General features: G+C 36.0%; 1 protein-coding gene across 1 annotated transcript in view; it reads left to right on the top strand.

Annotated features, from left to right (window-relative positions):
* LOC107715401 (neurexin-1-like) overlaps positions 1-13,110 on the top strand; it is a 422,466-nt gene that overhangs the window by 181,695 nt on the left and 227,661 nt on the right. The window contains exons 17-18 of the mRNA XM_016521533.1: positions 7,083-7,256; positions 9,498-9,620. Of these exons, the coding sequence (XP_016377019.1) occupies positions 7,083-7,256; positions 9,498-9,620 (297 nt within the window). The remainder of the gene's footprint in view (positions 1-7,082; positions 7,257-9,497; positions 9,621-13,110) is intronic.

The raw sequence follows: 13,110 nt of genomic DNA, 5'->3' as shown, positions 1-13,110 counted from the left end.
GTCACAGCTTCAAGAGTCACGTCACGTCACAGCTGATCATCCAGAGTCATGTCACGTCACAGCTGATCATCCAGAGTCACGTCACGTCACAGCTGATCATCCAGAGTCACGTCACATCACAGCTGATCTTCCAGAGTCCCGTCACGTCACAGCTGATAATCCTGAGTCACGTCACATCACAGCTGAGCATCCTGAGTCACGTTTAAGCCCAGGAAGGGCTCCTGTTCCCGAGTTAAGCCCAGGGAGGGCTCCTGTTCGCGAGTTAAGCCCACGGAGGGCTCCTGTTCCCGAGTATAGCCCAATGCTCCTCCAGAGCACCCTCCAGTGCCAGCACCACGTAAGCGCTATCCTGATCCCCAGTACCGCCCTGGAAGGGCTCCAAATCCTCAGTTCCGACCAGGAAGTGTTCATGTCCCCGAGTCAGGCCCAGGGTGGGCTCCTGCTCTGTCTGCTAAGCCATGGAGGTCTTCTGCTCCGCCCTGGTGGGCTCCTGTTCAGTCTGCTCCGCCACTTATTGGATTACCCCTCTTGTCAAGCCCTCTGGATACTGTTCACTGATCGTAGACCCACGCTACCCCAAGGAATATTCTTTGTCTTGCCTGTACCATACCTGTTTGCTGTTGTTCTACCCTGCCTGTGTTTGACCACTTCTCTTGTGAATAAAAGCTTGCACATGGATCCGCACGCCTCTCGTCTCGTCAGCCCCGTTACAATTATTGATAAAAAAAAAAATTTTTCTAATAAATTTCTAGCTTGTATTATTGTATTTCTATGTAGCATTTTACAGTTTTTCGAATATGTTTTACAAGAAAATACAATTTCAGTCTTTCCACTTCAGAATTTTACAATTATTTCAATGTGTTACTGGTGATTTCTTTCTAATTGTTTGTGAAATTTGCTGCGAAAATTATTTCTACACCATTTTTTGACCACTGTAACCATCTTTACAGCACTGGAGTCAAATCAAATCTAATCAATATAATCAAATGATTGTTTAATTTATTTATGATTTGAATTTGTAATTTATTTGTTACCAATTCTATCTAAATGTCTATCTCAGGGTTCCTCAAATCTTACCCTGGAGGTCCAATGCGCTGCAGAGTTTACCTCCAACCCTGATCAAACTCAGCTACCTGTGATTTTCTAATGATCCTGAAGACACTGATTAGCATGCTCAGGTGTGTTTGATTAGGGTTAGAGCTAAACTCTGCAGGAAAGTGGATCTCGTGGGCCAGATTTGAGGATCCCTGGTCTATCTATTTATTTATTTTGATTTTTAATATTATTATTATTATTATTTATGCAAGGAGGTCTATTGTCCTTGTAGAGACTTCCATTCATATCAACCCAAATTTTGGCAGCAAGGCTGCAAAAATCGCAAACCTCATATAAAATTAATAAAATATGAATGAATAGATTGAAATATCTCATGCATTATTTAGTTTGACCTCTAGATGTTGAATATGAACATTTTCTGAAGGTTGAGCACCTCCATTCACAGACCATTTGTCTCAAAAGGGAAAAAAATGAAGTCTTTCAGGCTTATTTTGTACACTGTACTTGAAAGGTACTGCATGCATCAACTGTAGATTAGTCCTCTTGATTAGTCTTGATTAGGAGTTACAGCCTGGACTCGCTGGAAGAATATTATTTATAGACATTTTATGAAAAATGCACATTGACATTCAGTGCTTTTAGAAGCTCGATAAAGATTCAGCCAGTAACACCTGTATTGAATTGAATAATGGCTATGATTATGTAATCCGTATCCTAAGGGATGAAGCTCTAGCCAGTCAGGATAACCGTTCATTCCATTGCCCTCCAGGCACAGAGGGCAGTTACAGGTAGTTAGTTGAAGTGAGTCAGGTTGAGGAGCTCCATTGGAAATGGAAGGGAAAAGTTAGAACGAAAGAATGCAACTTATCTGTAGTGAGGTAAAATTAAAGAGTGCAGAGGTTTAGATGAAGGGGGCTTTTAATGGTGGTCTAATTGGGCTTATTCAGTTGGAGTGGAAAAAGAGCATATTTCAGCAAACAATCAGTGAGAGAGCACACTTTTCGACTGTAGGACGAAAATTGCCATGTGTGTTCTTGCTTGTCAGTTTTAACGCGTAATTGCCTGTCTTGCCGGCAGAGCTCAGTTGGAAATTACATTTTACTGGCAAACAATGCCCTCTAAACATGGTCTGCCGCTGAATGTTTATCTGAAGGTCCCCAAATATCTTGCTTTACTATGCTTTCCTCAATATATGTTTGCAAAATGACAAAAATTTAATAATAAGAGCAGAATGAAAGAGCAGTGTGAACCTTAAACAACACAATGACTAAATATAACATCAGCACACTTATATTATAATTGTGGGTCTGTTTATATTGACACTAGCAGTTATGTCTCCTAACCGCACAGCAATGGAGGATAATATGAGGACAGTATTTTATTAGCAACCACCTGATTACTTAATGTCATATGATAAACATTAGGGTAACACTTTATGTTAAGGACTAATTCTCACTATTAACTAGTTGTTTATTGGCATGCATATTACTAGCATATTGGTTGTTTATTAGTACTTATAAAGCACATATAAATTCTCTATGAACATATTTTAGATCCCTTAATCCTACCCCATACCTAAATTTAACTACTACCTTACTAACTATGAATAAACAGCAAATTAAGAGTTTATTGAGGCAAAAGTAATAGTTAATAGTTAGTTCATAGAAGGGGCGGCGCCAGAGAATTTTGAACGCAGGTGCTGAGGGGGTGCTAGAACATTGACAGGTGGAGCTGGGCAATTCAGGGCTCAAGACTCATTCTTCCCACTGGTCGCTCTTTTGCGACTGAGTTTCTCAGTTGGTCGCAACATGTTTTTTTTTTTTCATTTTTGCTGCGCGCACCTTCGAGCTCCTGCTGACGCGGCGAGTATAAACCATGCTCTACACTCGAAGCGCTGCGCAGTTCAAACGATTTGCCGTTTGATGTTTCTCATATGCAACAGAAATGGCAACGCTTATGAGTTGAACAACACGGTGGTTGCGCCAGTGCGACCGCTCACAAAATTTAGTCACACAGGCAGAAAAAATGGTCGCAAAATGCGACCATTCGTTCGCAGTCTGAAGTCTTGCAATTAATAGTAAATATAACCAAAACAGGTTATTATAATTTTTTTATATGAATAATAAAATAAATATAAGGAAAACTCGCCCACTCGAAATTTTGTATTCCATATGAAAAGGTGCATTTCTATTAAAAGCACGTATATGTGGAGATGGCGAGTCAGCATCGGCATTCGGCAACTTCATCTTTGCACCCTACACTGACTCAGAAAGCACTAGTTTAATAAATAAATAATTAAAATTAGGGATGTTCATTTCGGTTATTTTTCCTAACCGACAACCGACACTGGTTAACCGATTATTAACCGTTAACCGACAAGATGATTTTAAATTAGAATTGAATTAAATTAGAAAGGATAAGTGTCTGTGACCCGTTAAAAATACTAACATTTGTTTCCCGGGGATTAATTTTACTTGCACAAAAAGCAGCAAAACAACAGAACATGAGGATTCACATGGTCACGCACCTGCAGCGCTTCTGCGAGCGGAGAAAAACGAGCTGAAAAACATAGGAGCTAGGCTATATATATATAACGAATAAATAGGCCTATACGAGAAATATATCTTTACTTAAATAATAAATAAAAAAAATGAAAGAAAAACTGTAACAAGTAGCCTAGTATGAAGAGTTTCGGTTCATTTTTGTGCTGCGCGAAAGGAAACAGATGGCAGAAAGCGGCATCCTATTTTTCTTTAGGCTTATTTTACAAAAGCAAAGAGCAAAGAAAAAAAATTCAAGTGATTGCACAGGCGCCGCATGCGCGCGCACAGTTAAGCATTGCTACCTTGACAATGCAGCCTGTTCATTATTAGCCTAATAAAATACAGTCAGTCAAACATATGGGGGGAAAAAAACACACTGCTCAGTTTAAATATGTAGTAAAATCTGTGCCGGTAAGTGTTATCACCGCACCGCCGTGATGTTATGCAAAACGTTTTGTTTTACGTGGATATTGGAACGCGAGTGAAGTAGGCTACATAATAAATAATAATTTGCCATTCAAATACATCGCGAATACAGAAACATTTGATTTTGTGTTGAATGAGAGACCCAACGTTGGTTATTGAAAGGCTTTTTTGTGGAGTGAGGGGAACTAAAATAGCCTAGCTGTGTTTACAGTGTTTATTATAATGTTTGTAAACATTTCGCGTCGGCATTAGGCCTATTTCTGAATGAAATAATAAAATGTGACTTATACGCGACTTATGTTTTTTTTCTCTAAAAAAACAAATTTTTTTATACGCGTATCATATTTTAAAAATGCAGCAAATCTTTTAAAATATTTTGATAAATTACTGAAAAAAAAAATTTACTTTTTAAACCGTTTAACTGATTGTATTAATCGGTCAAAATTCTATACGGTCGGTTAACGGTTAACCGGTAGGCAATTGCTTTATGCGCGAGCTTGAGCGCGGAATAGGCTATAGCTTCATAGCCTACGCCTGCCTATATATTAAAGGATGGTTAATATATTATTATATTAATTAATTTAATATAACGTGCAACTAGTTGACTAGAAAAATCTTTAGTCGGGGGCAGGCCTACTTAGCACAAGGAAGCGCTCCATTTTTTAAATAAAATGCAATAATGACATTACGAAAAGTGTGACAGCTGCAAATCACGTGATTATTGCATTGCACGAGTTATGCATGTGTAAGGAGTCAAATGTTTTTTTTTTGTTTGTTTCTTTCTTTTTTTATTATCATCTTAATTATTAAATACAATAGGCTACAGCATGTAAATAATTGATTCCAGGAAAAAATCTGTGGGGGTGCTATGGGGGTGCTTTTGTCTTTCTTGGGGGTGCTGAAGCACAACTGCTAGCCCCTCCCTAGCGCTGCCCATGGTTCATAGTGAGAAGTGTGACCCATATTAGCAATTATAATGCTACTACTACTAATGCAAAAATTATATTATTTTATAATGTAATATTTGACAAAAAAACCTGACAAAACTGTCCAATATAGGAAATAGTAATATATCATATTGTATAATAATAATTTATTATTATTATTGTTATTGTTGTTGTTGTTGTTATATAGTAAATATAGCCACAAATATTATATTGTTATATTATATCATAATGTAATATATGACAAAAACTGACAAAACTGGGCATATAGGATATAGTACTTGTACAGTAAAAGTATTGTGTATTCAAAATATTGCATTGTTGTATTATTTCATTATTTAATAATGACTGGGCAATATAGAATATAGCATATAGTATAACTTATATTATAAAGAATTATTATTATTATTATTATTATTATTATTATTATTATTATTATTATTATTATTATTATTATTATTATTATTATTATTATTATTATTATTATTATTATTATTATTATTATTATTATTATTATTATTATTATTATTATTATTATTATTATTATATGCTGTTACTACATGCTGATGCCCAGTTTTGTCAACAAGCGTTGATAAATGATAAAAAATCGTTATTGCATTGCACGAGTTATGCATGCGTAAGGAGTCAAAAAATATATATATTTTTTGTTTGTTTCTTTTTTTTATTATCATCTTAATTATTAAATACAATAGGCTACAGCATGTAAATAATTGATTCCAGGAAAAAATCTGTGGGGGTGCTATGGGGGTGCTTTTGTCTTTCTTGGGGGTGCTGAAGCACAACTGCTAGCCCCTCCCTAGCGCTGCCCATGGTTCATAGTGAGAAGTGTGACCCATATTAGCAATTATAATGCTACTACTACTAATGCAAAAATTATATTATTTTATAATGTAATATTTGACAAAAAAACCTGACAAAACTGTCCAATATAGGAAATAGTAATATATCATATTGTATAATAATAATTTATTATTATTATTGTTATTGTTGTTGTTGTTGTTATATAGTAAATATAGCCACAAATATTATATTGTTATATTATATCATAATGTAATATATGACAAAAACTGACAAAACTGGGCATATAGGATATAGTACTTGTACAGTAAAAGTATTGTGTATTCAAAATATTGCATTGTTGTATTATTTCATTATTTAATAATGACTGGGCAATATAGAATATAGCATATAGTATAGCTTATATTATAAAGAATTATTATTATTATTATTATTATTATTATTATTATTATATGCTGTTACTACATGCTGATGCCCAGTTTTGTCAACAAGCGTTGATAAATGATAAAAAAAAAATACTATGTATAAAATAATACATATTAATTATACATCTACATGTTTTTCATTCTGTGGTCCTTAGATCATACCACACTAATAATTTCACACAATCATTTCAAACTGCATAGAATTTACACTATATTTACAAAATTGGCTAGGGGGGTGGTATTGTACATGGCCTCCTCTGAACAGTGTTGCGTCAGCCTGCTCTTAAGACGCAGGGACACGTTGTACTGTGTTCAAGAGCCAAGTCATTTCAATTCTCCACCTCTCCTTTCCATTCCTAAATCTCTGTCTGAGCACAATCCCACACCCAAACACCACAGATGAGCATTGTAACGGAGCCTATAGCGAGAACAGTGTCTATATATCGTACTGGGGTTCCCGTCTCCTTCATCTTCACATATGCTTATCCACATGCTCTCTTCGTCAAAGTTGCTCAAGGGTAACTTTGATGTTACGTAATTATATGCCGTTTTATGACAACCCTGTTTTTCTTTTTGTTCTGCACATCAAAGGTTCACTGGAATTAGCCATCAGCAGGGAATTAGTTGAAAAGAGAACCACACATATTCAGCTCATCATAGAGTACCACAGGATCACACCTTATGAAGCTCCAATCAACATGAAGAACATCATTTAAATGCAACACTATCATCTTTGATTTCTGCCTTATTTTAAGGACAGATATTCAACCCCAGATGGAGAATCAGCTGAATTTGAAGAAGAAATCCGCTGAATGAACCTTATTGTGATATGTGTTGATGACGGTGTATATTTTCTGTGTGTCATATAGGAGAGCTGTACATTGGAGGTATTGGGAAGAGCATTTACAACAGTCTGCCCAAGCTCATAGCATCGCGGGATGGCTATCAGGGCTGCCTGGCCTCAGTTGACCTGAATGGCAGGCTTCCTGACCTGATCGCAGATGCTTTGCACCGTGTGGGGCAAGTAGAGCGAGGCTGTGAAGGTTAGTGTACTTCTGCTCTGAGCCTTTCAAGGGACATCACAACAATGTACACAACTCAAAATACACCACTTCCACATGCAGTTAAAGATGCGCACGTCATTTTGTGCCACTCGTGTGTCAATTTTACACTTTCCTGTCAGTCTAGTTTTATTTTGTGATAACATTATTATTTTTTACATTGTATTATTATTATTATATTTGTGTTGTTTTTTTGTAATAAATATTGTTTCACGTTGTATTATTATTATTATTTGCTATGAATTTAATTTATTTTATATTTAAATAATATATTGGCTTGCCAAAGACTTAAACTACTTCAGTTGGTGTGCACTGAATTTATTTAATACACGAGTTTCACAATTTGAGTTGAATTACTGAAATAAATGAACTTTTCCACGACATTCTAATTTATTGAGATGCACCTGTATATACTATGGATTCTTCAACATTAAAATTCTAGCTAATACAGATATGACATTAAAAAATATATTATATTAAATTAAATTAAGCCGTTTCTTTATTTATTTGATCAAAGAAAACTGTCTTGGAACACTGCTTGCTGGAAGAACCTCATGAAATATTCTGATTGCTCTTTGGTTGGGTATCATAAACCTTAAAAAATAGAAAATAGATTGTTCTTGTACAAACTATTAGAGACCTTTATTATTGTTTTAGTTGATCAAAATAAAATAGTTAAAAAATCAGGTTCTGTAAAAAAAAAATCAGTGTACAGTTTTGTTGTTGTTGTTTTTTTGTGTTTTTTTTATAATTATAAAGTCCAAATGTGACCAGACAAAAACTTTTTGTACTAGAAGAAATACCTTGGACTTTTTTTGTAATGTATGTTTGTTTGTTTATTTATTTATTTAATAATTAAGTATATAATTTTTTTCTCAATTAATTAAAATATAGACTATAAACTAATATCTAACCAGTATGGACTACTTGCACTGAGCCTCGTGACGTACTTCCATTTGGAAATAATACAGCTCAGTTATTTCCAGTTATGCATATTTTCAATGTGCTAGTCATATAGTTATTCATATAGACGCTTATTAAAATTAGAGTCCATGGGATAATTTCAAAATCTGGACATTTTCATAGACAGGAGAAGAGATATTCTGATGATTACTGTGTACAGAATTTTCCAAACTCTGCGGAACTTGAAGTTTTAATCCAACATAAGCCAATCTGAGAAAGCAGTGGCTGGTAAACGTACGTTTCATGACAGGGTGTCAGTACTCTAAACTAGTAACCGCGATGCTGCAGTGTGTGTGAGATCTTTTATTTATCTGTATTCGATGTTAGTCACTATCCTGTGTCATTTTTCATTCACAATAATTTCACTGTATGCAATGCCAAAATATGAATATTCAACAGAATACACCATTCATTCAGCCATTTTAAACATTGGAATAAAAGCACCAACGCACACAAGCAATACTGCTCTTATGAAAATTAGCCATGGTTTTACTACAAATAACCCCCCCTATAACTAAAAATGTAGTTGTAGTTAAACCATAGTAACCACAAATTAACCCGGGTTTTGCTACACTAACCGTAGTTTAACCATGGTATTTGTTGTAAAATTGAGGTTATACAAATGGTAATCTGCAAAAAAACGTGGTTACTACACTTTTACTATAGTAAAATGTAAGGGTGCTTATCAGCCAAATCCATTTAAGACTGTAAATTCAACTGGTATGAAATTTGATCAGTAAAAGAAAAATACTGTTAATGAGAAGACAGGCGCTGGACCTCGGCGGGTTAGCAGGGAAATATATTTATGTATTATTCAGAATGCACATTTGGAAGGGAAATATATTTAGGAACAATTCAGCAGGTTGAAGATAATTCATGTTAATGCAGAGAATATGATTAATTGTTTAAAAAAAATTGCCAGCCTTAAAACATAGTAATAATCCGCATTCTCATGAGAAACTGTCTGTATGTAGGTGCGTTAAACGCTGACCGGAAACTCCCTAGCTGTACAAAGTAGAACACGGAAGTGGTTATGCAAGTAGTCCATTATGCATCCCTAATATATACTATGATACTTATACTTGTAGGTCTGTTTTTGATCCAATGGATTTGTGTTGACAAAGTTGACTGCCGAGTTGTTTGTCCATTTTCCTGTTGCTCACAACTAGTGACCATTGTGAGATTCTGAGCTTAGACACTTGTGTCAGTGTGGACATGATGATAGTCTGTGTGATTTATAGTGATTATAATTGGTTTCAGCCGGCCCTGGCACAACCTGCACCGAGGACTCCTGCTCCAATCAGGGAGTGTGTCTGCAGCAGTGGGAGGGGTTTACCTGTGACTGCACCATGACGACATACGGAGGTCCCCTCTGCAGTGACCGTGAGTACCGCTTTGCTCTTTAGTAGGGATTAAACCGCTTTATTAAAGAGGCTTGTTTGGCCACATTAATAAGCCATTGAAGGCTTCTCTGATAATCTCTGAGCTGAGTGTTTGAAGTACTAAACGATGGTGCGCTGCAATGCAGTCTTTTTAATGTGCAGATAAGGCAGAACACTCTAATTAGTGAGGGCCGCAAGATAATGTTCATAAGGAGCTAGTAATGGTTCAAGTGACCCCTGAACTGAAGGCAGGAAGAAATGCAATTTGGGTTGCATTTAAAATGTTTAATTACACAGAGGCTTGGAGGTGGAACCGTGGGTTTTTAATGTCTGCGATGATGTACAATAAAAAATCCAACTGTGCTTTGCTTGCAAACAGAAACTGGCCTTGTGCACAAGGCAGGTTGTGTTTGCTTTAACATCTCCATATTTTTGACAATAATGCTCTGGAGACTGGCCTAATGAGCTAAATGAAGATAAATAGGGTTAGCTGCTCTAAACATTAAAAAAGAGCAGATAACCATGTTGGACTGTTTTAAACAACATCTTCATTAAACACCTGGAGAGATTTAAATAAGCTGTTTAATATAGTTCAATTAATTTGCAAAGTTTCTATAATGTAGTTTTAGAACTGGTACATGGAACAATGAAAATACACACATAGATCATGTCTGCCTTTGATTAGATTATGCATTTGCGCTTCACAGTTCTGGAAAACATGTAGTATAGTATTTGTGTTATATACATTGATTCAACTCTAAATTAGTAACATTAATTCTGTCTCATATTTCCCTTGGGTGGAACGCTTATATATTGGGAACAGGGTTCAAAATTAACATTCACCAAATGCCAATGACAGGTAAATAAAATTGTAACTTCATTAGGAACTGCAAAATGGTTATATTATAAAATTATATCATATTATATTATATTATATTATATTATACAAAAAAATGGTCATATAAACAGAATTTTCTTAATTTACCCACTGTTGGCTGGTGCTGCAAGTTAATGTTGGACCCTGATTGGAAATGAAGCTAATCATGTATAGATTTAATTTCTCTAGCTTCATGATTTATATCACTCTTAGTCTTGTCAGCCAATGATTGAGAAGCTACTGTATGAATAATCTGTGTGAATAAGGCATCAAATATTTACTTTAAAATGACCAGTATACAAGCAGCATATGTAAACATTTGCTAAATTTATTATGCATGAACTATGAAGCCGTGGAATTTGCCGATGCAGCAGATCTGTGAGTACAGAACAACTTCTGCACCGCTAACTCAATTAACACTTCAGACAATTGTGTTACAGCACCGCATACCTGCAACACCATAAAGCATCTCCATATCCATTATAAAGGTGATAATGACTTGAAATGATCTTGTATAGACATAATGTACATTTTGAAGAGCGTTGTACATTCTCAGGCTCAGGTAGAGGAATAAAAAATGATTATTAGCTGCTAGTGTCAAAGAAAGTGAGGGTTGTTTTACATTCACACACTAGCCAAAAGAGATTAATAAACATGCTTAATGTTATTATAAAAAAAAAAAAAACTACAAACAGCTGGCAGAAAAGAAAGAGGAGGCCAGTATTTAACGGTAAAGGGATTTCTGAGCATTTTAGTGTGCGATTATGTGATTACAATGTGATTTAGTCTGTCTGCTAATACTTGATACACCTAGCCATAAATCAATAAACACAATTATTCTTTCTTGAAAAGTGGTTCAAACTGAGAAAATACAAGGCATGTCCTGATTTAAACAGTCCTCATCATTCATGTTCTGCATTTCTCGTCATCAGATTGGATTTCCATAGAAGAGTTTTCATGGAAGTGTTTGTGCTTTTTGGTACATTGTCAGACGATTTGAATTAACTACACCTCTTTTATACCTAAAGCAGCAGTAGCACACCTGTTCATCCTCGTCTGCAAAAAAGACTATGGAACAGGCTGCAGGTGTGAAGAGAAAAACAATCCTTCAAAAGTCATTTTCACACGATCAACACAAAATCCATTGGGCAGCCACAGAGTTGGACCAGCTTCACTAATGCATGACTCATTCCCTTCCTCAAATAATGTGACAAAGGCAGTCAGTCATCTTTTTACCTTGTACCCTACAACACAGACACACACACACACACACATGCCCATGCATTTTTTTTTTCTCAGAGGGAGATTTTTCCAGACAGCAGACATATGGAGAGAATAATTTTGGCTGACCTCGGTAATTAGCGTAGATTATTTAGGAATATCATTAGCACAAATTACACCTGCTGCTTGTGTGACATCTCGCACATTTTCAGCGACTTCCAAGCGCCTTTATTCGCATGCTTGCTTTTAGTAACAGGAAATGTGAGAGCCGCAGACAGTCATCCGATCCCTCCCAGACTTCTTCCACATGCACGTCGATATGTCAAGCAAATCCCGCCGGAATATCCCGGGTTGTATTGCATGTGTCTTGTGTTGTAGAGCAGCATATTCAAGTGGCTGGATCTATGTTTCATACGTTGATTTCCTGTGAACAGTCACATCCATCACCCGAGGTCTAATTAAATGGCTTGTAATGTGTTACCCATCCTGAGCCCTGTCCAAGGACACAGCAGGCCGGTCCCTGTGAATCTTAAGGGATTGCTCTTTCCTACTTCCTTTGTTCATTCAGGATTCACTTCATCCCTCTGTACCTTACATCAGACCCTCCAGCAGTGACCATTAAATTAAACAGATGCTGCACTTTCATGTCTGATGTTTTGCCTCGCAGCTTTGGACTCTACTCTCACATTTCTCTGCAAGCATCAGCTCAGCCAACCTTACATTTGACATAGTTGTGCCCCGCACATAAAATGGACTACATTTCCTTACAGGAGTAATCGTTTTTGTTGGGCAACACTTTAAACAAAGCTTTTTCTTGTTAAAGGTGCGCTAAGTGTTTTTTTCTACTTGAAAAGTTTTTACACAAAGAAAACAAATGACTTGTTGAAAAGTACTTGTGTGTGTGTGTGTGTGTGTGTGTGTGTGTGTGTACAGACTGTGAAACAGTTCTGCCATTTCATATTTTTGGTGAACATGATCCTTTTTTAGGATTCTTTGATGAATAGAAAGTTCAAAATAACAGCATTTCTCATATATATATATATATATATATACAGTATATATGTATATATATTAGGGCTGGGCAAGTTAACGCGTTAACGCATTAATTGATTAACGCCGACAATTATTTTATCGCGCGTTTTTATTATTATGAAAGTCCGTTGCTCACTGGCTCTGAATACATATACAGACAAACCATGGGTCACAGGAGGGGTGGAATGTTGATCAGTACTGGCTTGGAATGAGCGTCATCACGCATCTCAACCAATGAGAGCATTTGGGGTGGGCCTAAGACTGCAGCAGCGCTCACATGAAACGTATTTAGGCTAAGCATCAAGATTCACAAACCACTGTTCACTGTTATTTTTAACAGAAAAGAATGCAACATGCTCGT

The sequence above is a fragment of the Sinocyclocheilus rhinocerous genome, unplaced genomic scaffold (assembly GCF_001515625.1).
Source record: "Sinocyclocheilus rhinocerous isolate Xijiao unplaced genomic scaffold, SAMN03320098_v1.1 scaffold299, whole genome shotgun sequence".
NCBI classification, from domain to species: Eukaryota; Metazoa; Chordata; class Actinopteri; order Cypriniformes; family Cyprinidae; genus Sinocyclocheilus; species Sinocyclocheilus rhinocerous.
Note: the sequence above shows the minus strand (reverse complement) of the source record. Positions and strands in the feature narration are given on the sequence as shown.